Genomic DNA, 21,972 nt, shown 5'->3' with positions numbered 1-21,972 from the left:
ATGACCTCAAGAGAGCAGTTCACACCAGACATCCCAAGAATTATCCTGAACTGAAACAGTTTTGGAAAGAAAATGGTCCAAAATTCCTCCTGACCGTTGTGCAGGTCTGATCCGCAACTACAGAACACGTTTGGTTGAGGTTATTGCTGTCAAAGGAGGGTCAACCAGTTATTAAATACAAGGGTTCACATACTTTTCCCACCCTGCACTGTGAATGTTTACACAGTGTGTTCAATAAAGACATGAAAACGTATAATTATTTGTGTGTTATTAGTTTAAGCAGACTGTTTGTCTAATGTTGTCAGGGGTGGAACCAGAGGTGTGCCTGGGTTTGCACTGGACATCCCTGATATCTGATGGCCACTCGGGGTGCCATGCCAGAATTGAATTCGCTACTGGCAGTTTGATGCTGATTGACATCTAATTTCACCTCTTGTTGAAATAAGCGTTTATTTTGACATTCGGCAGCACATTTATCAAAATTGAGGACGAGGACTGGAGAACATGTGATGTGGAGGTAAACCCAGGCCCTGCATGTCCCCAGGCACCCTCATTTGTTGACTTCTGTGATCGAAAAAGCCTTGGTTTCATGCATGTCAACATCAGAAGCCTCCTCCCTAAGTTTGTTTTACTCACTGCTTTAGCACACTCTGCTAACCCTGATGTCCTTGCTGTGTCTGAATCCTGGCTCAGGAAGGCCACCAACAATTCAGAGATTTCCATACCCAACTATAACATCTTCCGTCAAGATAGAACTGCCAAAGGGGGCGGATTTCGCAGTTTACTGCAGAGATAGCCTGCAAAGTAATGTCATACTTTCCAGGTCCATACCCAAACAGTTCGAACTACTAATTTTGAAAATTACTCTCTCCAGAAATAAGTCTCTCACGGTTGCCGCCTGCTACCGACCCCCCTCAGCTCCCAGCTGTGCCCTGGACACCATTTGTGAATTGATCGCCCCCCATCTAGCTTCAGAGTTTGTTCTGTTAGGTGACCTAAACTGGGATATGCTTAACACCTCGCCAGTCCTACAATCTAAGCTAGATGCCCTCAATCTCACACAAATCATCAAGGAACCCACCAGGTACAACCCTAACTCTGTAAACAAGGGCACCCTCATAGACGTCATCCTGACCAACTGGCCCTCCAAATACACCTCCGCTGTCTTCAACCAGGATCTCAGCGATCACTGCCTCATTGCCTGTATCCGCTACGGAGCCGCAGTCAAACGACCACCCCTCATCACTGTCAAACGCTCCCTAAAACACTTCTGTGAGCAGGCCTTTCTAATCGACCTGGCCCGGGTATCCTGGAAGGACATCGACCTCATCCCGTCAGTTGAGGATGCCTGGTCATTCTTTAAAAGTAACTTCCTCACCATTTTAGATAAGCATGCTCCGTTCAAAAAATGCAGAACTAAGAACAGATACAGCCCTTGGTTCACCCCAGACCTGACTGCCCTCGACCAGCACAAAAACATCCTGTGGCGGACTGCAATAGCATCGAATAGTCCCCGTGATATGCAACTGTTCAGGGAAGTCCGGAACCAATACACGCAGTCAGTCAGGAAAGCTAAGGCCAGCTTCTTCAGGCAGAAGTTTGCATCCTGTAGCTCCAACTCCAAAAAGTTCTGGGACACCGTGAAGTCCATGGAGAACAAGAGCACCTCCTCCCAGCTGCCCACTGCACTGAGGCTAGGTAACACGGTCACCACTGATAAATCCATGATTATCGAAAACTTCAATAAGCATTTCTCAACGGCTGGCCATGCCTTCCGCCTGGCTACTTCAACCTCGGCCAACAGCTCCGCCCCCCCCGCAGCTCCTCGCCCAAGCCTCTCCAGGTTCTCCTTTAACCAAATCCAGATAGCAGATGTTCTGAAAGAGCTGCAAAACCTGGACCCGTACAAATCAGCTGGGCTTGACAATCTGGACCCTCTATTTCTGAAACTATCTGCCACCATTGTCGCAACCCCTATTACCAGCCTGTTCAACCTCTCTTTCATATCGTCTGAGATCCCCAAGGATTGGAAAGCTGCCGCAGTCATCCCCCTCTTCAAAGGGGGAGACACCCTGGACCCAAACTGTTACAGACCTATATCCATCCTGCCCTGCCTATCTAAGGTCTTCGAAAGCCAAGTCAACAAACAGGTCACTGACCATCTCGAATCCCACCGCACCTTCTCCGCTGTGCAATCTGGTTTCCGAGCCGGTCACGGGTGCACCTCAGCCACACTCAAGGTACTCAACGATATCATAACCGCCATCGATAAAAGACAGTACTGTGCAGCCGTCTTCATCGACCTTGCCAAGGCTTTCGACTCTGTCAATCACCATATTCTTATCGGCAGACTCAGGAGCTTCAGTTTTTCGGATGACTGCCTTGCCTGGTTCACCAATTACTTTGCAGACAGAGTTCAGTGCGTCAAATCGGAGGGCATGCTGTCTGGTCCTCTGGCAGTCTCTATGGGGGTGCCACAGGGTTCAATTCTCGGGCCGACTCTTTTCTCTGTGTATATCAATGATGTTGCTCTTGCTGCGGGCGATTCCCTGATCCACCTCTACGCAGACGACACCATTCTATATACCTTCGGCCCGTCTTTGGACACTGTGCTATCTAACCTCCAAACAAGCTTCAATGCCATACAACACTCCTTCCGTGGCCTCCAACTGCTCTTAAACGCTAGTAAAACCAAATGCATGCTTTTCAACCGGTCGCTGCCTGCACCCGCATGCCCGACTAGCATCACCACCCTGGATGGTTCCGACCTAGAATATGTGGACGTCTATAAGTACCTAGGTGTCTGGCTAGACTGCAAACATCTCCAATCGAAAATCAAATCAAGAGTCGGCTTTCTATTCCGCAACAAAGCCTCCTTCACTCACGCCGCCAAGCTTACCCTAGTAAAACTGACTATCCTACCGATCCTCGACTTCGGCGATGTCATCTACAAAATGGCTTCCAACACTCTACTCAGCAAACTGGATGCAGTCTATCACAGTGCCATCCGTTTCGTCACTAAAGCACCTTATACTACCCACCACTGCGACTTGTATGCTCTAGTCGGCTGGCCCTCGCTACATATTCGTCGCCAGACCCACTGGCTCCAGGTCATCTACAAGTCTATGCTAGGTAAAGCTCCGCCTTATCTCAGCTCACTGGTCACGATGGCAACACCCATCCGTAGCACGCGCTCCAGCAGGTGTATCTCACTGATCATCCCTAAAGCCAACACCTCATTTGGCCGCCTTTCGTTCCAGTACTCTGCTGCCTGTGACTGGAACGAATTGCAAAAATCGCTGAAGTTGGAGACTTTCATCTCCCTCACCAACTTCAAACATCAGCTATCTGAGCAGCTAACCGATCGCTGCAGCTGTACATAGTCTATTGGTAAATAGCCCACCCTTTTCACCTACCTCATCCCCGTACTGTTTTTATTTATTTACTTTTCTGCTCTTCTGCACACCAATATCTCTACCTGTACATGACCATCTGATCTTTTATCACTCCAGTGTTAATCTGCAAAATTGTAATTATTTGCCTACCTCCTCATGCCTTTTGCACACATTGTATATAGACCCCCCCTTCGTTTTCTACTGTGTTATTGACTTGTTAATTGTTTACTCCATGTGTAACTCTTTGTTGTATGCTCACACTGCTATGCTTTATCTTGGCCAGGTCGCAGTTGCAAATGAGAACTTGTTCTCAACTAGCCTACCTGGTTAAATAAAGGTGAAATAAAAAAATAAAAAATAAAAACATCTGTGCTAGTAATACACGCATATAATGTGCAGTGTCGGAAGTTACAGTATACGAATGTTTAGCTAATGTGGGGTAATTTGTAGACTACAGCTGTCAGTATTCAGCTATTGGGAATCCATTAATGTTAACTCAGTTAGATACTCGTACTTGAACTAAAAACAAACTATTGTTATTATCAATCTGTTAACGTTACTCAAAATATTACCACAATTTGCAGATAGCCTGTTTGCTATCGTAAAGGTGTACGGAATTATAGCTAGCTAAGTTACTTACTGCAGAGTAGGGCTAGCCATCAACTAACGAGTAACTCAGGCTGGTAGTTGATTTTAAGGTACAGTTATGATAATGGGGATTTGTAGTTAATATTGAGATTGGACTAAAATGTGGGTAATTGGATCCTTAGTAACCACGTACTTATTCTTGCATAGGGTCAATTAAGCATGAAAAGAAAGGGAGAGATATCAGACTTCTTTTTGAAGAAGCACAAACGGGCAGATCAGGTGCAAACAGACCCCAGGCCTTGCATCACCACTGGACCCCAGAGCAGCTCCCTACCTGAGACTAGTCAGAGTCAGTGTGGTCAGACTTCACAAGGACCCAGTCTACCACCACCAGGTCAGAGCATCTACCAGTTGTCACGCCCTGGTCTTAGTATTTTGTGTTTTCTATATTTATTTGGTCAGGCCAGGGTGTGACATGGGTTTATTTTGTGTTGTGTTTTTGTATGGCGTTTTTTCGTAGGTTTTGGGATTGTGGCTTAGTGGGGTGTTCTAGCAAAGTCTATGGTTGCCTGAGGCGGTTCTCAATCAGAGGCAGGTGATTCTCGTTGTCTCTGATTGGGAACCATATTCAGGCAGCCATATTCTTTGAGTGTTTCGTGGGTGATTGTTCCTGACTTAGTGTTAGTTTGCACCAGTTTAGGCTGTTTCGGCTTTTATTGTTTTTGTATTGATCGTGTTCTTTCGTCTATTAAACATGTATCGAATTAACCACGCTGCATTTTGGTCCGACTCTCCTTCGACGGAAGAAAACCGTATATAGATGATTTTGTCAGGCTCACTTTAAAATGTTGGTTGTTGATTCATGTGTGTTCCTGTTTTGATGGCTGTGTCATTTTTAATTGTGATTATGCACTAATGGTTCTTGTGTTATTTATATGTGTATATATATATATGTGTGTATCAAGGGATGACACAGAGACCTCTGGCTCTGAACACGACAGTGAGCCAGAGCTGCCAGGAGATGTCATCGAGCCCTTCCCGACTGGTATCAAGCACCCAAAAGGACATGTGTAGAGATATGACACATTATTTAACGTGTATTTAAGACATTTCAAGATCCAAAGAAGTGGGTCCTGTACAGACGTGTTTGAAAACATTTCCCAGGACTTTCAACAGCTCCTGGTAGGAGGATAATTCATGGCTTGAATATTCTGTAAATCAAGATTCAACTTATTGTTTCGACTGTAGGCATTTTTCTCTGCCCAATACACCTGAATCTACCTTCACATCACAGTCAGGTTTTTGTAACTGGAAAAAGGTGCTGTTTAAAGATTCTGGGTTTAAGCTCCATTCGAAGGCAGAGCATCATATCAATGCTATGTATGCTTGGAATCAGCATAAAAGGGCTATTGACAGCAACTCATCAATGTTAATGTCATAAATGAGGACCGGAAAAAGAAAGTGGGGGAAAACTGTACTTACATTAAAACAATTGCAGATGTGCTCCTATTCAATGCCACTCAAAATATAGAGCAGAGAGGTCATCTAGAGTCTGATGACTCTCACAACAAGGGTCATTTTTTAACAATCTTAGAAGAAATAGCAAAGCATGACCCTCTCATAGAGAAAAGGATGCATGCATGTGACAATGCTAAGTACACAAGCCACCAAATCCAGAACAAAGTTCTTGAGGGTTTAGCTGAGATGGTACAAAGGGAAATCATAAGCGAAGTAAAAGAAAGTGAAGGTTTTATTGTAATTGCATATGAAACCAAAGATTTAAAGAAAAAATAACAAATGTCTTTAGTTGTGAGTGTCACGCCCTGACCGTAGAGATCCTTTTATTCTCTATGTTTGTTTGGTCAGGGTGTGAATCGGGTGGGAAAGTCTATGCTTTCTGGTTCTTTGTTTTTGGCCGGGTATCAGGGACAGCTGTCTATTGTTGTCTCTGATTGGGAATCATACTTAGGCAGCCTTTTTTCCTCGTCTCATTTGTGGGTTGTTGTCTTTGATAGTGGCATGTATAGCCTTTCAGAGCTTCACATTTGTTTAGTTGTTTAATGATTTGTTAACAGTTTTGTTGGAGACATTTAAAATAAAAGAATGAACGCTTACCACACTGCACCTTGGTCCGGTCATTTCCTTGACGATGAACGTGACAGTGAGCTACTATTACAACGGGGCCATCCACAAAAGTTTTTTACACTTTCAGTCAGCTGAAAGCTTAGATGAAGTAGGTCTCACAAAAATGAAAATTGATTGCCTTGAAAAACATGGTCTGGGCTACAGAAATAATCTTGTGGGGCAAGGCTATGGCGGTGCATCTGTCATGAGTGGAAGGCATTCTGGTGTGTCTGCACGGGTTAAAAACAGTGCAAGATTTGCATTTTATGTGCACATTGTTTGAATTTGGTTCTTGTCGATCCTTTTTTGCTCTCCTGCATAAGCTTCATAACTTTGTATCTGGCTCGTGCGTTCATCTCAAGTGGCTTGGAGTTCAGAAAGAGCTGTATCCACAGCAGCATCCCAGGGAACTACAGAGACTTACAGATGTAAGGTGGGCATGCAGATACATGGCATGCAGTAATCTGAGGGACAGGCTTCCAGCAGTTCTGAGAGTGCTACAGGATATCACACTTAAAAATAGTGGTGATAGATCAGTGGAGGCAAGCGGCATTCTTTCTCGGATAGATTTACATTTCATAGGACTTTTGGTTACCTTTTGTAATGTGCTTGGTGATGCCAAATGTCTTTCTGCATGCTCCAATCAAGCTCTCTTGGCCTAGCTAGGGCTGTGGATCTAGTAGGTGCCTTTACAGACCCATTACAGGACTACAGAAGTGAGGGTTACTATGGGGAACTATAGAAGGAGGTTGAAGAGATTGCAGAGCACTGCAAAATAAGTGTACAAACAGTGTGTAAAAGACAGCCTAAACAAGCTTAAGATTTCACGACTCATTGATAATGAGCACTATAGGACATAGAAATAGTGACCAGAGTGATGGTGAGTTTCCAAAGAGCTATCTTTTATCAGGTGCTTGACAGTCTTACAGCTGAGCTGCAGAGGCGTTTTTCAAAGAAGAATTGCGAGATAATGGGGGTCCAGTCTCTCAACCCAAAGAGTACAGCATTCTTGAATGGGGAGCCTCTGTTTGCCTTTGCTCAGACCTTTGAGTCAGATTTAGAGGACCTCAAACACGAGGTTCATCAAACCAAGCAGCTTTTTTGATAGGAGAGAGAAAAGTGGAAGGGACAGACCGTCTACTCTCCTTGACTTTGTTGTGTTTCTAGAACCTTATATATATATTTTTTTAAATAAATATCACATTTATTTAACCAGGTAGGCAAGTTGAGAACAAGTTCTCATTTACAACTGTGACCTGGCCAAGATAGAGCAAAGCAGTGCGAAACAAACAACACAGAGTTACACATGGGATAAACAAACAAACAATCAATAACACAATAGAAAAGTCTATATACAGTGTGTGCAAATGTAGTAAGATTAGGGAGGTAAGTCAATAAATAGGCCACAGTGGCGAAATAATTACAATTTAGCAATCAAACACTGGAGTGATAGATGTGCAGAAGATGAATGTGCAAGTAGAGATACTGGGGTGCAAAGGAGCAAAAAAATATATAACAACATGGTGATGAGGAAAGAGGTCTTCCATGAGCTATATCGACTTTGTTAAATTTTTGTTGTTACACCAGTCAGCAGAGCTTCTTGCGAGAGAAGCTTCTCAGCTTTAAAACGGATTAAAACCCCCCTTTGGAAAACAATGGTTGATGACAGGTTAAGTCACCTCGGAATTCTCAGTGTTGCGTCAAGGAGGGCACGCTCCCTCAACATGGATGAGTTTGTGAAACACTTTGCCAGTTCTCACCAGAACCACAGAATTATGGTGTTTTAAATCGACCTAGGATAATTTGTCACTTAGGCCGTCCCTTTGGTCATGATTAAAACCTGCACTGTGTACTAGCTAGTACACTGACATTCTAAAATGATACATCCAAAGGGTATCAGGTCACACAGATTTAATTTGGTCTTGATTTGGCCAATTCCAAAACCTTCCGTTGCTATTACTTAACATGATATATATGAGCATGAATATGATACTGTAAATTTGTAATATTGATGGGCACCAAAATTATTTATATTTTTTAAAGTCCATTTCTGCTTTGATACCTGGTATGTCAAATTGCAGTGTTTTTTTGTTGTAAATAAACTATGCAATTTATGTAATCTCCTTGGTGCTTGAGCTTTATTTTCTGAAAATATTTTGGATGTTCAACCCAGATTATATATTCAAGAAAACAGAGTGACCCAAGTCTATCCAGTATGTGAGTACAGTACAGAGAGATAGAGAGAGAGAGAGCTGCTGTTCTGAGGTCGAGACACTGACTATTCATAGTATGTTAAAGAATTCTAGTGAAGTAACCCTTGGACCACACTATCTGCCACATTGATGAACTCCTGGTTAAGTGAATTATCACTTCTACCTCTAATCAGCAATCATAGGATTCATTCATGCTCCTTAGATGCCAGGTTAGGATTACACACACATCTTCTGTCATAGTCTATGGACCCCCTGAAGTAGCCTTGGCCACCCCATGTATAAAACTCTAGTTGCGCCACTGATTGTTGTGACCTAGATGATCAGATCAAATTTTATGACCAATGTATTCAGAAATCCAGGTATTTCCAAAGGATTCACATACTTGTTCTTGCCACTGTAAGTAATGTTGAAGGCAAAACAAAAAATAATCTGTTTTTATTTGAAAACATGTTTTTCAAGAAATTATAAATAGTTTGACAACCTTGTTTGTGAGCTTTTAAATTATATAAAACTCAACTGTTTTTCTTTTCCACTGATGAAGACATGGATGTGTCATGGCATGGTTTGGTATGTGAAAAAACATGAGAAAAAATAAGAAACCCGCACACTGCTCTTGATGGTTGAGCTAATGTAGGCTAATGCGGTTAGCATGAGGTTGTAAATAAGTAACAAGAACATTTCCCAGGACATTGGCATATCTGATATTGGCAGAAAGCTTAAATTCTTGTTAATCTAACTGCACTCTCCAATTTACAGTAGTTATTACAGTGAAATAATACCATGCTATTGTTTGAGGAGTGTGCACAGTTTTGAATATGAAAAGTTATTTAATAAACAAATTAGGCACATTTGGGCAGTCTTGACACAAAAGTTTGAACAGAAATGCAATGGTTCATTAGATCAGTCTAAAACTTTGCACATACACTGATGCCATCTAGTGGCCAATATCGGAATTGCACATGGGCTGAAATAATACCTTTCTCTTGCATTTCAAAGATGATGGTACAAAAAAATACCCCCAAAACGGTAGTTTTTTTCTTTGTATTAGCTTTTATCAGATCTAATGTGTTATATTCTCCTACATTCCTTTAACATTTCCACAAACTATAAAGTGTTTCATTTCAAATGGTCCCAAGAAAATGCATATCCTTGCTTCAGGGCCTGAGCTACAGGCAGTTAGAATTGGGTATGTCATTTTAGGCGGAAATTGAAAAAAAAGGGGCCAAACCTTTAAGAGGTTTAATAAGCTTTTACATATCAACCTCAAGGCCTTAGTCAGAGCTGATGGTGTGGTATGCAAAATAGATTAACTTTGAGCACCTCTATCTCCTGAATGTTTTGGCATTCAGGTCCAAAAAGTCACTTTCTGACCACGTCTTCCATGAACCATGAGCAAACATTTATGAAAAGTGATTGAATTCATATGTATTTGCCCTATAAGGCTGTTCCACGATGTAATTGTATCACATTACCCGTCTGAAAGCGATACCCTATTTCGATGTATGTGCGTGTTTATTTGGGTTGTGCGTAAAGGTATTAGGCTGATGAACATTTGGAGAACAACTCCAAATATTCGTCTACCAGAAGTAAAACAACTTGTACGCAAACCAATGAAGGCAGCCCCTCACGCATTTGTGATATAGAGGGGTTGGGTTAAATGCGAAAGACACATTTCAGTTGAAGGCATTCAGTTGTACAATTGACAAGGTATCACCTTCTCCCTTTCCAATCGGAATTTCAGCGCAAAATATGAAGCCTTTGCGCGCGCCTGTGGTCCCAATGTAGTGTGTCATAATAGCGCAAAAGTGGAATGTTTGTTCAACGGATTCCAAATGAAGATTCTGATACATTTGAATATCAATGTTGATGCTGTTTAAGCTGACGATTGTTTATTTTCGAGTGGACTGGTACAATCTAAATATCGCAATGAACAGAGCAGATTATTTGGCTTTCCCAGCCATTGTTGGGACCACTGGACAATACAATAACTTGAGAAAAATGTGGGATGGCCAACACTACAAATACCACATGGACAGAATGCAGAAGAGTAAGGCTAATTTGATTAATATGCTAGGACACATCTTCATCACAAATGTGTTTTAACCTCAAATGTGTTTTAAACATAACCAGTTGAGTGCATTGTGATTTAGGCAGCCAATATCACACCTGTAGTAGTGTCATATAAAAACATTGTTATTTCAAGAAAACCAGTATCCCCATATTTTTCCAAATCTGTCAAGTGAATTTATTTTCATTCAATATTGTTACTAACATATGTCAATGTCTTACAGCTAAACAAATGGTTGACAACAAAGCCCCCAGCACATATCTGCATTGTCATCTAAAGATGAAAAAGATTCAGGTAGGGTGGCAGTGGTACCTTTAGAACCATTATACTATGTTCTATTCTATGTGATTCTATTCTATTGTGTTCTAGGGTCGGTTTCCCCAAAAACATAAAGATGCTCTTTAGCGCTAAGATCATGGTAAGCAATTGACAAACATTGATCTTAAAGCTAAAGATCTTTGTTCTTTTGGATAGCCAAATAGGGGTGAGTATAATGATGGTAGAGGAAACACTGAATGTCCCTATCAGATGGAGCAGGAGCGTCTGATGGAGCTGGAGAGGGACAACCGCTTGCTGGTGTCCAGGATCGCCCGCACGATGGGCACCAAAGGAGGCCTGGACAACTGGAACAAGTACCAGCCCAAACCCAGGTGGGAACACGTCACATTAGGCTACTTATGTCCCCATTATGAATGGGAATCATATCTTTCTGAGCCATATCTATGTATACCAACACCAGGGTTCCACTATTCTTTATTAACTTGAACATAGCCTGAGATTTGCGAATGCAAGAATATTCACTGACGTCATGACATGAATATTGTTGAATGTTATGAAACGAGGGATTTCCATCATGAAAGTTATTCGAATGGATTGCCTTCTTGATAGTGATTGATTAGATACTTAGCTGTGAGTTTGGTTTTCATATGTGGTTGGCATGAGAATGCCCCTTTCTCAAACTGTATTCTGTGAAACAGTTAATATAAAGTTAAAAGATAGTTAGTAAACTGTAAAGGGTTATAAACTGTAATAGATGTTAGATTTTAAGGTAACACCTATTCAAGACAGTGCATTCTCATGTAAGCTTCCCATTGTGTTTCCAGTGTGTTCATACTTAATAAATGTTTAGTACAGGATTATAAACCCTCTTACACGTTGTATTCTACGGTTACAGAGACAATGTAATCTCATGTACGTTTCCCCATTGCGTGTCCAGTGTGAGCGCAGACCTAAGGAACAGGGAGCTGGTGAAGATTTCTCTGGAGAACCAGGCCATTCTAAAGAAGATCAACATGACTAAGTCAGTCTACGACCACAGGACATGGCTGGATGACTTCAAAGTATGTGTGTGTGTGTGTGTGTGTGTGTGTGTGTGTGTGTGTGTGTGTGTGTGTGTGTGTGTGTGTGTGTGTGTGTGTGTGTGTGTGTGTGTGTGTGTGTGTGTGTGTGTGTGTGTGTGTGTGACAGAGGGCGAGAGAGAGAATGAGATAGAGAGACTGCAGTACAAAATATATCTCACAATACTGGTAGTGTTTGTGTGAATGTACACTACTGGTCAAAAGTTTTAGAACACTGACTCATTGAAGGGCTTTTCTTTATTTTGACTATTTAATAGTAGAATAATAGTGAAGACATCACAACTATGAAATAACACATATGGAATCATGTAGTAATCAAAAAGTGTTAAATAAATCAAAATATAAGTTAGATTTGAAATTCTTCAAAAAGCCACCCTTTGCCTTGATGGCAGCTTTGCACACTCTTGGCATTCTCTCAACCAGCTTCACCTGGAATGCTTTTCCAACAGTCTTGAAGGAGCTCCTACATGTGCTGAGCACTTGTTGGCTGCTTTTCCTTCACTCTGCGGTCCGACTCATCCCAAACCATGTCAATTTGGTTGAGGTCAGGGGATTGTGGAGGCCAGATCATCTGATGTAGCACTCTATCACTCTCCTTCTTGGTCAAATAGCCCTTACACAGCCTGGAGGTGTGTTGGGTCATTGTCCTGTTGAAAAACAAATGATAGTCCCACTAAGCCCAAACCAGATGGCATGGTGTATCTTTGCAGAATGCTGTGGTAACCAAGCTGGTTAAGTGTGCCTTGAATTCAAAATAAATCACAGACAGTGTCACCAGCAAAGCACACCCACACCATAACACCTCCTCCTCCATGCTTTACTGTGGGAAATACACATGCAGAGATCATCCGTTCACCCACAGCGTGTCTCACAAAGACACGGCGGTTGGAACCAAAAATCTCAAATTTGGACTCCAGACCAAAGGACACATTTCCACTGGTCTAATGTCCATGTCTCATGTTTCTTGGCCCAAGCAAGTCTCTTCTTATTATTGGTGTCCTTTAGTAGTGGTTTCTTTGCAACATTTCGACCATGAAGGCATGATTGACACAGTCTCCTCTGAAAAGTTGATGTTGAGATGTGTTTGTTACTTGAACTGTGTGAAGCATTTATTTGGGCTGCAATTTCTGAGGCTGGTAACTCTAATGAACTTATCCTCTGCAGCAGCGGTAACTCTGGGTCTTCCATTCCTGTGGCGGTCCTAAAGAGAGCCAGTTTCATCATAGCGCTTGATGGTTTTTGTGACTGCATTTGAAGAAACTTTAAAAGTTCTTGAAGTTTTCCGTATTGACTGACCTTCATGTCTTAAAGTAATGATGGTCTGTCATTTCTCTTTGCTTATTTGAGCTGTTCTTGCCATAATATGGACTAGGTCTTTTACCAAATTGGGCTATCTTCTGAAAGAAATTCCACAAATGAACTTTTAACAAGACACACCTGTTAATTGAAATGCATTCCAGGTGACTACCTCATGAAGCTGGTTGAGAGAATGCCAAGAGTGTGCAAAGCTGTCATCAAGGCAAATGGTGACTATTTGAAGAATCTCAAATATAAAATATATTATGCTACAATGTAGAAAATAGTAAAAATAAAGAATAACCCTTGAATGAGTCAGTGTTCTAAAACTTTTGACCGGTAGTGTATGGAGTTGCCAACTTGCCACCACAGCTTAGTCCCAAATGACAATGAAACCCTCATCTCAGTGATCTTTCCTAGGTCACAAGAGGTTATGTGAACAGACTGTTGAAGTACCCTGAACAGCCCATGCCGCCAAAGCAGCACAAGGTTAGTAGCACTGTTACTACTTTCCATAGCAGCAAAACTAAACGTTTATTAAGTATGAACACGTTCAAGAGAGAGTTGTTTCTCATTGATATCCTGTTTAGCCATGGAATGTTCCATAAGAGCAAGATAGAAACTAGCCTGCAAAGCTGGTTGAAAGGACATTATCACAACCAGCTTTGCCCATTGGGAAGGACTTTGCAAATACATGTTTGAAGTCTTCGACATTTCTGTTTCCTAAGTTTTTACATGCTCCCCCCCCCCCCCAGATGCTGAACTTGGTCTAGAATCACAACCACAATCAAAATGCAATCATTTTGCCACATACTCGTAAGACTTCAATACATTTAACTCATGGTAACTTTATTCATTTTTGTGTCACTTCCATCATTTGTGTTTATTGTGTGTTTGAGATAACATTGTTTGTCATTGCCTGCTGTATTCATCTGGGTTGGTTAGTATCATGGCCCTCTTATCTGTGCCCGAGATATCAGCTAAGGCCTCAGAACAAATAGTAGTGCAGGTCAAAGTTCAAACTTAAATAGACGGCTCAGATGTTTTTGCTGGTTGATTGGTCCAGTGTTTCCCCCAGCACTACACAGCTGATTCAAATAACTAACTCATCATCAAGCTTTGATTATTTTAATCAGCTGTGTAGGGCTAGGGGGAAAACTAAATGTGCACCCAGGGGGGGCCCCAGGACCGAGTTTGGGAAACCCTGGATTGGTCCACCGTCTTCACCTATCAGTGGTCATGGACATCACAGCAACACCAAGCCAACCTGTCAAAATAATAAATAATTATCGCTCATTTATTTTGCACAGTACAAACTCTATGGATTACACCTCAATCCATATAGCTTTAAAAATATTTTTTGTAAACCCAATTTTCTTTCCAGTTGGGATTGCCGGTACGTACCATCATCATTGTCATCAACATAATTACAATCCATTTATACACAATGTATATGTAGCAAGTGAGTTATGGTAAAGGTAAGACTTTCCAAATGACCTCTAGAAGTAAGGATTTTAAGAGTCAGCTTAAGGGGTAGGTTTATAACAGATACTGCAGTGATAGTTACCATTTTCAGGCCTATAGTGGGACATCTCCAATTGTACAGGTAGTAGTGTAGGCTCTTGTCCCCGATGCCAAACTTAAGCTTCTCCAGGAAAGAAGTGTTCTCCATCAGATCCAGAACAGTGAAGACGTCAAAGCCTTTCTGTATCACAGAGAAAGAGAGTTGACAGAAAGAGAAAGAGCATTTAGCCAAGGGGATTGATACAGTATGAATAAACTCATTAACTCGTCACACACACACACACACACACACACACACACACACACACACACACACACACACACACACACACACACACACACACACACACACACGATTTGATTTGTGGCCCCTACACACTCAGATGTAGCCCTCACACAGTCATAGCTATAGCTTTGACGCCCACACACACACACACACACACACACACACACACACACACACACACACACACACACACACACACACACACACACACACACACACACACACACACACACACACTCACAGGTTTACCCACACACATAAACGTTGGCCCCCAGACACACACACTCACAGATTTGGCCAGGAACAGAGTATCCTCCATGAGGTCAGGCAGTGGAGTGGAGGAGGAGACACAGTAGAGGGAATGGGCTGCCTTCAGCCCCTTGTGTACCGGATGGTTCAACACCCTGGACACCATGGTGTAGAAACTCACAAAGTCTGTCAGCACACCAGCAGAGCTCTGTGCCAGGGAAACAGGGTGGTGTTCATTGGAGAAGAAAAGGGACTGAAACATGGAAGGGGACTGAAACTACCTGCACTTAATAAGAATAAGGGAAAACTGAAAACTAGCTGTAATTGGCAGATAGTTTGGGAGCTCTTTTTCTTATTGGTCTATTAGCTAATTTACCACCTGGCAGGCCAACACTTTTTTTGTATTTTCAAACATCTCTTATACTAGAAGGGCATTATCATAATGTTCTATTATTCCAACGTCATAGTGTGGAAATATGTATAAAACACAGGTAAATCACGTTTTTGACTGCACTGGGCCTTTTAGTAAACTCTGTTGGTAGTACGATTTGAAGCTCAACTGAAGGCAATAAACAACATTTCTGATATGGCATATGTGGCATCGAATTTTGTCAGAAGAATGTATTCTCGTGTCAAATTGACTACAAAGTGTAAATCATTTTGTTCATAAGTTCAATCTCATCCAAAACTACGTTTTGTAAGTTAGTTCGTCATGACTTACTTGAGTCATGGACGGTTAGGTTTTGATTTCGACAATGCTCACTTGCCCACTAACGCATGATACACAGCTGTGGTGATTGTCTCTATCCATTCCTACCACAGAACACACAGACAGTGACACTGACTTGCCCATCAGTGCAGCGGATCTGACTTTGTTTACATAAGACAACATTTATTTACTTGAGAAATACTGCACCAAACACCAGATGTAAAATTGGGCCACTAAAACCTCCTCCTCGGCAAAAAAAATCTAAATTAATTACAGATTTCTTGAGTTATCTTAGATTCATTCGGGCTATTTTGACGAAGTAATACTGGCTTTGTTCCCATGGTGTCTCATGGGGAACAAACATCAGTAACTGCCCCATCGAACCACACCCCCAAGACTGATATCTTGTTTTTCTTAATGAGCCACAGAGAAACACATGCAGAATCGGTGCGTTCAGTCACTCTTTAAAGCTGTAATCCATAGCGGTGAAATTGCCACGTCGCTTTGCGATATTACAGCAGCAAAAGGGTTATTTCAAACAACAAACACCGTTTCCCCCCCCCTCTGACATCATTTCACATCATTTCAACATGCGGTAGAACAACAAATATATTTTTATTTACCACAATGCTGGATTCTATTTTTCCTCAAAACAAAAACATTAACAAATGTGCCTGGGGCGGCCATTGGCACTGTTTAGCCTATTGTGGTTTTCAGCTTTAAGGGACTGCCAAAGCCCGGAGAACAATAATAATTTGCCTAACTGACTAAGGTATTGGAAGGACACCAACCTCCACCACGTAGGTGTCAATCACATTCTCCCGTGGTAACAACCAGTGCTCCACTTCCTCCTGAGACAGGACGGGGGCCAGGTGGTACTTATTGAGGTACCCCTGAAGGAGCATGTGTACCCCTTTCACATCACCCCTTGTCATGGGCCGCAAACCTGCTGTTTTGGGAGCCTGACAGAACGGGAAAGAGAGAGAAAGGGCAGGATTGGGGTCACTTCCAGTTTTCAGTATCAAGCCCCTGTACACATAGGATGAGATTGTGATTGCAGTGTATTGCAGTGTATTTAAGTGGGTCTGGTAGTAGTTGCATTGTGTTGGCCACAGGGGGGGGCACCAGCCACACACTAACTTCAAGCAGGCGGTTGAGCTTGAGCGCTCGTTGGACGGTCATGTTGCCCCTCAGGCTGGAGATGGGGAAATTCACCTCGATCAGCTTGCGTGGGTTCAGAGAGCGGTGCCAGTACCTGCCAACATGTACACACAGGATGGAAATGGGTGTAAACAGGAGAAGAGAAACAAATAGATATTTTTTTTGACTAACTTGTGTGTTCAGAAAGTCTGTCTAGAGTGAAGTCTGTCTATATATTGTGTGTGTGTCTGAGTGTGTGTCTACATTTGTGTATGTGTGTGTAGCACCCACCTGCAGGTAGCTACAGGTTTGGGCAGTACCCCGCTGGCAGTGTAGACGGCCTGGTAGACTCCCTGCAGGTTGACCCGTCTGGTGACCTCTCTGATGAGCACCGGGGTCATTCGTTTGGAGCGCAGCTTCTTGTGGACGCACAGGAAGTGGACCTGCGCCATCCTCTTCTCTCTAGGGAACCCATTCATTGTGAGGAACACATTTGGTCACGACACCCAGGCTATACCCATGTTTACTTGGGCTTCTAGCAAGAAGCTTACGATATAATGCTTTGTTTACTACGGTATTTTTAAAAACATTTTATGTATCCGTTATTTTACCAGGTAAGTTGACTGAGAACACGTTCTCATTTGCAGAAACGACTTGGGGAATAGTTAAAAGGGAGAGGAGGGGGATGAATGAGCCAATTGTAAACTGGGGATTATTAGGTGACCGTGATGGTTTGAGGGTCAGATTGGGAATTTAGGTATTATTATACTGCATGCAACAATTAACATTTTATAGCCTGGGTGCCAGACTGTTTCTGTATTCAACAATGCTACTACATTGTTTCACTCAATAGTTGCATCACACAGAGATTTTGTATCCGTCAAAAACGGATGGCCATCCATATGGATGGCTTCTTTTGACTCACGTGTCATATATGCGGATGTTAGTGGGCACGGCAGCGATGAAGCCCACTAGTTTCTGATTGCCGTTCACCTTTACCCCACAATGCCACTGGGGCAACCAACCTGGGGGGCACAGGGCCCTGGAGGAGAGGGGGGGGGGGTGAGAGAGAGAGAGAGAAATCCATTTTTTTCAACACAATTACCTACCCACCTACTTGAGTTGCAGTGGATAGTTAGATAGTTAGTTGGATTATCTACAGACCAAAACAAAGATACATTCAGATGCTGTAAACTTCACTCACCACAGCAGATACTCAGGGGAGAAGTCAAACCTGGAGGTGTTGTCATCCTCTTCCATATAGTTCTCATTCAGCAGAGCACACAGCTCCCTCAGCTGGGGAGGGACGAGAGAGAAGGGTAGCCAGTGTGGGAGAGTGTTTTCGTTTGATTAATCGATTGAATCCAATTGAATCAAATCCAATGTTTACTATTAACATACGGTTAGCTTTACTTTGACATTGACTTCGATTAGCTTTGGGAATATTGTTGTATCTTTACATTCGTGCCAATAGAGTTTTAATTGAAATATGAATTGGAGAGAGAGAGAGAGCCATAACATGCAAACACGCTCACAAACAAAAGAGTGACAGCATCCAACAACAGCTATGGCCTCAGTAAGGAAGGAAGGGGAGAAGTGTCACTCACCACAGCAGGGTCCCCCAGATCCAGGGGGGCCCAGCTGAACCCCTGTGGTAGACTGTAAGGCTCCTCACGAACACTGACCTTATCCACCTCAATAGGACCATGGGTCGTGGCATTGTCGTCACCTGGAGTGTGACAGAGAGAGAGAGAGAATATGAGAATGAGAGAGAGAGGGAGAGAGAGAGAGAGAGAGAGAGAGAGAGAGAGAGAGAGAGAGAGAGAGAGAGAGAATATGAGAACTGCTGGTTTACATTGGCTTGTTATTTTAATCTCTTAGCTTTTACTCTGTCTTGAATCAACCATGTACCCTACAACAAGTTTGGGTACCATACAAGTACCATACCTAGTTTGGGGACAGGCTGGGTGTCCCAGAAGGGGTAGGGGCGTCTGCTGGCCTCCTCCAGGGTCCTTGGGAGGCCCTTGCCCAGGGAGAAGAGGTGTAGGGCCCTCTGGATCTCCTGCTGCTTTTCCTCCGGGAGAGCATCCAGCTGGGGAGAAACACACAGTGTTGATCACTCTAGGCACTGATACAGGGTCAGATGTTATTTTCGTCCAAATGGTTATGGTTAGAATAGTGGTAGGGTGATCTGATTGTAGATCCGATTTTATGAGAGCATTTGTGGGAGGCCTCAACTTGCTGTTTTTCAGAGTACTCTCTTTCTCATATTTAAGGAACGCAACTTACACAGTTAATAGATATTCGCACACACACACACACACACACACACACACACACACACACACACACACACACACACACACACACACACACACACACACACACACACACACACACACACACACACACACACACCATAGCAAACGGGTCTTTGGGTCCATCAAGTTTCCAGGCATCCTCCTTGCTCTTCTTCTGCTTATTCCTTTTTTTCAGACCGCCACTATTTTCTTCCCCCAGGTTCTTTTCACTAAAATAAAAATGATAACAATATGATACTAATGATTCATTTACATGCAGGGACACAATTTAAACATTGACACTTTGAAGTCAGATGTATTGCATCGTCATGCTTTAGCTTGCCTACTATCAGTATTGCCTACTGTAATAATAACCATACTATTTTACTGTAAATAGTAGTAACACCCAACAACACATGCAAAATCATGTCCTTTTAGGATTAATGTCGCAGGGAAATTTCAAAAGTACATCAAACGTAAAATAGGTTACTTGATTAACTTACGGAAGGTTTGAATCAGTCATTGTAGAGCGGAGAGAGAGACCACAATACTGAATATGTGTGGCACTTGTGGTTTTGTCTCTTATCTTTAGAGACAGTTAGGGGAGGACAGTGACCGCCTTAGTCCCCCACCCCCATCTCTACCCCACCCAGGCTGCCCCATACATATCTTACTTAAAACAATGTTTGGACTCCAATAACATGCCTGGGACTACAGTAGATGTGGCTAGAAGTGGCTGAACGGGGCTATTTGTTTGTCAGTGGTAATTACACTGAACAAACATATAAACGCAGCAACATGCAAAAATTTCAGACTTTACTGAGTTACAGTTCATATAAGGAAATCAGTCAATTGAAATAAATTCCTTCGGCCCTAATCTATGGATTTCACGTGACTGGGAATACAGGTATGTATCTGTTGGTCACAGATACCTTTAAAAAGGTAGGGGGCAGATTTTTTTTTAAACTGTCCGTATCTGGTGTGACCACCATTTGCCTCCTATAGAGTGACACATCTCATTCACATAGAGTTGATCAGGCTGTTGATTGTGGCCTGTGAAATTTTATTTAACCTTTATTTAACTAGGCAAGTCAGTTAAGAACAAATTCTTATTTTCAATGATGGCCCAGTAACAGTGGGTTAACTGCCTGTTCAGGAACAGAACGACAGATTTGTACCTTGTCAGCTCTGGGATATGAACTTGCAACCTTTCGGTTACTAGTCCAATGCGCTAACCACTAGGCTACCCTGCCGCCCCAATGTTGTCCACTCCTCTTCAGTGGCTGTGCCAAGTTCCTGGATATTAAGCGGGAACTAGAACACGCTGTCGTACGTGTCCCTTCCGTGTTCGTTTTTTTGTTTAAAGTGTTTTAAAGTTGCAATTCACCTCAATCAACCAAGTTTTTAGTGGTATTACATCAGATAGCTAATAATGAGGCAAATAGCAGTACTTTGGCCTAACCCTCAATCAGTGGTGGAAAAAGTAACCAATTGTCATACTTGAGTAAAAGTATAGATACCTTAATAGAAAGTTACTCAAGTAAAAGTGAAAGTTGGTCAGTAAAATATTACTTTTAGTAAAGGTCTAAAAGTATTTAGCTTTAAATATACTCAAAGTAAATGTAATTGCAAAAAAATACTAAAGTATCAAAAGTGAAAGTATAAATGATTTAAAATTCCTACTATTTAGCTAATCAGATAGCACAATTGTCTTGTTTTTTACATTTTCGGATAGCCAGGGTCACACTCCAGACATTATTTACAAGAGATGCATTTGTGTTTAGTGAGTCCATCAGACCAGAGGCAGTAGGGATGACCACTGCTTGATAAGTGTGTGAATTTGACTATTTTCCTGTCCTGTCATTCAAAATGTAATGAGTACTTTTGGTTGTCAGGGAAAATGTATGGAGTAAAAAGTACAATATTTTCTTTAGGAATGTAGTAAAGTAAAAGTTGTCAAAAATAGAAATAGTAAAGTACAGATATCCCCAAAAACTACTTAAGTAGTACTTTAAACTTCAAAGTATTTTGACTTTACACCACTGGATACAGCGAGCTGCAACCGCAGATGTCATAATCTCCGACCCTTTGTTGAAAGTTTACACTACAATGGAATACCACAACCAACATACTGATTGGCAGTAGAGGAAGAATCCAGAAACGGATTTTTTTTTAAACAACCCTTCAGAACACCTCTTCCATCTATTATGCATGGCAATGTACAAAGCATAAGGAATAAGACTGAGGAGCTACGGGCTTGTATTCAATACCTCTCAGAGTACCGACAATCCTGCCTGATCGGTCTATCGGAGACCTGGCTTACGGAACACGATCCCGACTCCGTTGTGGGGTTGGATGGCTACACAATCGTTAGAATGGACCGAAACATCAACTCCGGTAAGAGAAAAGGTGCAGAAGTTGTGCATTCATCAATGAGAAATATTGCAATCCTGCCCATATTACAACTAAGCACCAGGTCTGTACTAAAGACATTAAACTACGGCCTTACTACCTGCCATGGGAATTAAATCAGGTCAGACAATTCATTGTTTACACTGCCCCCTCCGGCACCCAAATAGCTGCTGACTTGATCCATGACCTTGTATCCCAGTCTTAAACAGAGTCACCCGAAGCGGTAAAGCTGACCATGTGCAGTCTATCTGGACATTTACCATCATACCAGCAATGTGTTACATGTCCTACCGGAAATGAAGCCTATCTG

At 42.3% G+C, this 21,972-nt stretch overlaps 1 protein-coding gene across 1 annotated transcript; it reads right to left on the bottom strand.

Moving 5' to 3' along the window:
- Positions 1-13,870: 13,870 nt before the first annotated feature.
- nmt1b (N-myristoyltransferase 1b) lies at positions 13,871-19,824 on the bottom strand. Its single transcript, XM_020454458.1, has 12 exons — positions 19,754-19,824; positions 19,369-19,480; positions 18,898-19,042; positions 18,558-18,679; positions 18,155-18,246; positions 17,876-17,992; positions 17,242-17,412; positions 16,951-17,065; positions 16,602-16,772; positions 15,142-15,309; positions 14,610-14,747; positions 13,871-14,309 (listed from the first exon to the last, which is right to left on the bottom strand). Exons 1-12 carry the CDS (start codon positions 19,771-19,773, stop codon positions 14,289-14,291), a joined length of 1,392 nt encoding a protein of 463 aa, XP_020310047.1. The 5' UTR covers positions 19,774-19,824; the 3' UTR covers positions 13,871-14,288.
- Between the last annotated feature and the right edge of the window lie 2,148 nt (positions 19,825-21,972).

This window comes from Oncorhynchus kisutch, linkage group LG20 (assembly GCF_002021735.2).
Source record: "Oncorhynchus kisutch isolate 150728-3 linkage group LG20, Okis_V2, whole genome shotgun sequence".
NCBI classification, from domain to species: Eukaryota; Metazoa; Chordata; class Actinopteri; order Salmoniformes; family Salmonidae; genus Oncorhynchus; species Oncorhynchus kisutch.
This window is presented reverse-complemented; position numbering and strand designations above follow the sequence as displayed.

Excerpts from the sequence above, each read along its gene's own strand:
- nmt1b (XM_020454458.1), bottom strand. The coding sequence starts at position 19,773 with ATGACTGATTCAAACCTTCC. Across the intron at positions 17,066-17,241 it reads AAACCTGTAGCTACCTGCAG|GTACTGGCACCGCTCTCTGA; the intron begins GTGGGTGCTACA and ends ACATGTTGGCAG. Across the intron at positions 15,310-16,601 it reads TTGACACCTACGTGGTGGAG|AGCTCTGCTGGTGTGCTGAC; the intron begins GTTGGTGTCCTT and ends TCCCTGGCACAG.